This window comes from Aplidium turbinatum, chromosome 12 (genome assembly GCF_918807975.1).
Source record: "Aplidium turbinatum chromosome 12, kaAplTurb1.1, whole genome shotgun sequence".
Lineage (NCBI taxonomy): Eukaryota > Metazoa > Chordata > Ascidiacea > Aplousobranchia > Polyclinidae > Aplidium > Aplidium turbinatum.
In genome coordinates, this window is record NC_137483.1 from 1318834 (window position 1) to 1324279 (window position 5446).

General features: G+C 36.6%; 1 protein-coding gene across 1 annotated transcript; it reads left to right on the top strand.

Moving 5' to 3' along the window:
- The first annotated feature begins 3906 nt into the window (after positions 1 to 3906).
- On the top strand, positions 3907 to 5178 carry LOC145780497 (uncharacterized). The gene is made up of 2 exons (XM_082592113.1): positions 3907 to 4181; positions 4447 to 5178. The coding sequence occupies exons 1-2, from the start codon at positions 3938 to 3940 to the stop codon at positions 4629 to 4631; spliced, it is 429 nt and encodes a 142-aa protein (XP_082448239.1). The 5' UTR covers positions 3907 to 3937; the 3' UTR covers positions 4632 to 5178.
- Positions 5179 to 5446: the final 268 nt, after the last annotated feature.

The following is a 5446-nucleotide window of genomic DNA, read 5'->3' on the forward strand; positions in this document are numbered from 1 at the left end:
TTTATTGTTTCACGTTTTTAAAACCGCAAAAATTTATTTTCAATTTTTTTTAACTTTGTAGCTTTAAATATTTTCACAAACTAAACATTTTTTGCAATCGCACCAATCTTGTTTTCTTGTTTTGTTTAGAGTTTGGTTGAAAATTCTTCGAGTACTTTGTTTATCGTCCGTCATTCTCTCATTGTTTGCTTGAACTCCGCAATATTTGACTAATATTTTCACCCACAACAACTCATTGTATGAAGTACGTCATAAAGGCTTTTGTTTATACTTGTCCAGATTATCATGCTGCATTCCATTCCTGTCTGTTTACTTGATAGCATCGCGTTTGAAAGCTAAATATCGCTGCATATTGATGACAGAACAAAGGCCATGTTGATCAGGGTTGCCATAACGCAGCATTGTTGGTGCAAACGTATCTGGATCAATTTGAGGACAAACGTCGCTGTCAAGTTCGATGTTTGCAGCACTTGTGGTCAATAGAAGACGACAAGGAAGAGTTGCAAACAATCCGCTATCTTGGTTCTCAATGCATTTGTCGAAATCGAAATAAATTCAGAACGCAAAATGCGTCATTCAATGCAAACGAACAAATGTGTTTTGATTCGTTTTTATATAGAATAAACCTTCGTTTAGCTCGAATCTTCGCAACAGATCTTCTTAAATCAATCTTCGTGAACCTAGCTTCGAACAGCTCGAGTGTTTTATCTATCCTTCTAACAGATGCATCAATTAATTTTCAATAAATCATAATTTGAAGCGAGAACTTTTTGTTTTCCGATGCAAAATTGAAAAATGCACTTTAATAAACCAGCTCGTTTTTCGTGCAAAATCATAAACTTTGTTTCAACTGGAATTTCAAAAATTCCAAATAAAAAAGTGGGAAGCCTTTTCGTATATAAGGTGGCGGTAGCGGGAGAGAGCAATGCAGGTACGCTCTGGCAGTTCGCTAGTTTGAGGAGAAATAACCTAAAACCTTTTATTGTCAAGCGGCCAAGGGAGTCCTATACGGCCAAGTGCATTGATTGGGGGCTTTTCGTTCATCTTCAAGCATTAGCAATGCTGCCATTGGTGAACCGGATGCTGATGTCACAAAGCCCTTGTTGCTCTCGACGCCGCGAAGTGTCTCAAATTGTACTCGGTTGTTTTGCTTTAAAAATCGTATGAAATGTTGCTCGCTGCTTGCCATGGGCAACCCTCTCAACGGAGCGACCATCTCGGGCCTAGGCAGAGACCCCTTGTCCATCTTTTTGTCGATGTATTTTAGAAGTTTTTAGAAATTGAAATGGTCTTTAAATCATGCTGTTTAAAAGTTTACTGTTTTGTTCAAAAACGTTTTATAGTAAAGTCTGTGCAGTAGCGGACTAGGAAAAAAAATTGGAGAAAACTGGAATCTAAACAAATTTTAAACTCTAAGAGAAAATATGTAGTTGAAAAGTTTAGTGGTCACTGGGGTCTTTTCCCAATGCGGCCTGTTAGATGAATGAAGCGAAAAATTTTTATGAAACATGGAAAAACTAAGTTTTTTAACTTCAGAGGGAACTTGGCCAAGTGTCTCCTTGGATCTGCTTCTGGGTGTGTGTAAGTATCAAAAGTTTTCTTCCGCCACACAATTTTTCGATGCCTCAGTATTGTGGGGTGTGCGTTTGTTAGCTACTTTGATGACCCCATTGGCTTTTCTACTCAGCTTCTGAGCATGAGTCTGTATGTCATCTTGCCTGCTTTGAAGTTGCTCCCATTCTTTGTGAGTTAACAAATGCTATCTTTGTGAGGTGACGTAAATGATTGATGTCACAATAGACTTATCTACAACCTTCCCAGTAACAAAATTGTAAACACTGCAATGCTTTTTGTTTTGTACAAGGATTTCATACAAAATGCAAAGTAATCTTCTGATGCAATCAACGGAGTTTAGCTACAACTTTACGTTATTATGATGCAAATAAAGATATTTTTTGAAGTATTATTACTTACTATTTTTGTTTGTTTTCATTAGATGGCTTCGGAAGATCGAAGTCAATTTGTGTAGATTCTAATCAAAGTCTTGAGTTATTCTCTTTGTTTATGTTAACAACACAACAACACATTACACCTTCTATAAACTCGTCAGCCATTTACCTTTGTTGAAATAATGCAAAACAAACGTAGTTTTCGGCAACCATGGTTCTCTCAATGAGCTCATTCGGAACCTTTGTGCATCACGGCACTTGTAGCTGCAGCACTTTTGCAAGATCTCATCACCGCGGTAGAGAGCTGTGACGTCACAAGAGCAACACCACACGCACCATCCACGTAACTTAAAACTTGAACATCATTTCAAAAACGTAAAGAAAAGTTTCAACTTGAAAATTTAAATGAAAAATGTCGGATATGTTTATTGTTTGGATTGCTTCAATAGCAGCTCAACAACTCATGAATGTTCAGGGATATGTTCTGAGGTATATCCACTGAAACGCTTTATCGGAACATCGTCTTCAAACCTCCGTAAACCAGCACAGTACCGGTACTTGTACGTTTGTCGGAGGAAATCCGATTGCTACCATGGAGTTGGCGGAAGAGAGAACAATGAGGTTGTTGAGACTCTTGTTGGGGATATGCAAAATAGCAGAACCGTCTTGTTGAGAATGAGATTTCAAACGATGTAACAGTTAAATATCGGGAGAAAACAACCCCAAAAACAAAGATGGTAAAAACTTTCGTGGAAGACTTGGGTACTGATGATGTTGATAGAGGAGAAATCTTTAAACATAATGAAGAAGTCAGATCTTCACCAGTGGCTCCAAGTAGAAATGATAATTGAAGCCAGAAATAGAACACAAGTTCATGCACATTCATGTGCAAGATCCAGACAGAAAAATGCGTTATTTTTACATTGATTCTACGTCTGCAGACGTTGAATCGAAGCATGCATCACGAAGCACGCACGAAGCTGCGTTGAAGTTTTAATTGCGATTGTTTGAATCCAATGCGACACTTTTCTTCAATTTGCTTACGTAATGTGTAAGTTTTATCGCATCCTTGCAACGGACGTGGATCAGTTGCGGAAACAATTTTATTTGTTTGGCAACTCTGAAACAAAAACATGTCCATATCCGCCTGAGGCCAGTATGTGCCATGTTCCTCTATACTTGCCGGTATATAAGCGAGCTCGGTTAAGTAGAAGCCATTGATTCGAAGTACAATCAAACTGAGTCTTGAAGGAAATTTTCATCTATAGATAAAGTTATACTTAGGAAAATCCGTTTGTGAAGTTAAACTCAACAACATTATTATTGCAAATTACTCATGCAAAGAATTTTTTGTTGAATTTGTGAAGATGTTTTTTTTGCAGATAATTCTTACAATAATAGCTTTGATGACAGAATAATTTGGTTAATTATATTTATCAACAACCTTGTATTGTTTGTTTTTAGATTTGTAATTTAACTGCGTTTAAAGTTTGAAATTTGAAACTCAGCTTATTTCAAGCAAAGACACCCTGCATCACCCAAGCATCCTCAGCAGCCAGATATATTCTTACATCACAATGGATTTCAAGATATTTTTCGCCGCCATTTTATTCTTGTCCTTCGAAATGGGGTCCGCCTACCCAGGTTTGTCAAAAATCGATTGAAAGTTTATTTTCTGCTACTTGTGTTGCTGCTTGTTCTGTCTTGACGAACCTTAAGGCCGACGAACGAACTTAAGTTCGAAGACTCAAGTAACAAACATTTTCTTAAATTTGAAAGATTTCGCATAGTATCAACAAAACATTCTTGTAAAATAATCAAAATATTACAAAGTCATTTATAAACTGCATGACTAAATTGCTCCACTGAAGTGTAATTATTGAAATTTCAAGAATGCATAGGCTAATGTTTGCGTCAAATAAGTAAACTTTTATGACGTATTTTTTTCAGGAAACATCGTAAAATTTCAATATTCTTCAACCCACAAGATGTCGCTAGGAGACTACGTCAGTCAAATTATGTCCAATTATGCGTCACAAAAGCTCATAGCGATGCGCGGAAAGCCTGTTATGTCGCATCAATCCAGCATCGCGGTGCGAAAGTTTCTGAACAGGCTGATGAGTCTGCCAGCGACAAATGAGGCAAGACGGCACAAACGCGAGATGTCGCCTCCTGATGGTGAATGGGGGAGGTTGAAGATGATGTTTGGGCAAAAGTTAAGACAAGTTCAAGGTAAAACTAGTTGACGAAAGCAAAATAAAATAAAAGTCGAGAAGCAAACTCAATTTAATGATAAATCTTTCAACCATCCATAACTTTTATTCTAGTTCTTCACATCCGAACAAACGAAATTAAAAACAATGTGATTTTTGAGTTTTGTGGTTTTTCTGAAAATCTAACTTGACGTCTTGACATCAATCTTAGCTGCCAAACTTTTATTTTATATTTTCATAATTTTTTATAGAAAGTATTTATTTAATTAATTTTTTTCTTGCAGAGCCAACTGCATTGCCTGAGGACAAGATGGAAGTTTATCCAGACGAATCCTTTCCTCATAATATCTTGGAAGAACCTTTCTTATTTCCAGACTTTCATCCAATCTCAGATTTCCTTCCAAGTACTGATGAGGAATACCCAGATCTGTGGCCCGGTGACGTAGTTGAAGGGAGCATCGGCGGCTAAACTACGTCATCAAAGGGAGATTGTTCTAACAGTCTTAATTAAAGAAAACATGACACGAAGCGCTCTCAGGAAGTTACGATTGCCTCAAAATCGGAAAGTGTCGTAACATATCGGAGAATGTCGGATGAAATCGGAGAACATCTGAACCCCACCGAAATTTTCCAAAGCATCAAAAATCACATCAACCTGCAACAATATTTTACCAAAAAAAACGAGAATATCGCCTAAAGCTCTGAACCATACACAATGTTCAAAACACCAGCAAACATTTTACCAGTTCGTTGTCTAGTTGAATTGGTTTTGTCGATTTGTTTGCTTTGCCACACAAGATGAAAGAGTCTTTGCAGGCTTCAATTTAAGAGATTTTTACGAAACATCATGCAAATGCTATACAGACATGCAGTCTCATTGTGCAGTTCAGTTGGCAGCAATGTGTATCTACCCGCGGACACAAACGTTGTTTTTAGTGTTGTGTCATATTTGCGAGATTGTAAGTGTTTTATTTACTTTTTATGATATTTTATTTTTGTATACTGTATATTGCATTGAATAATTTTAATAAATTTTGTAATTTGTGATTCGAACATTGAACCATTGTATTTTACAATTAAGCGTTTTTGTAACTGGTTATGTTGCAAAAGTTGGTTTTGTAGAATCATTTTCTCAGCTTGTTAAAACCCAAATACGATAATAAAAAGCAACTTAATCAAAAAACAAAGAGCCCAAAATGTAGATACTAAACTCATGTTCAGCAAACAAACGTTTCGAAAACTATACTGTCTTCATCTTCAGTGTTATAAATGTGTTAAAAAGTG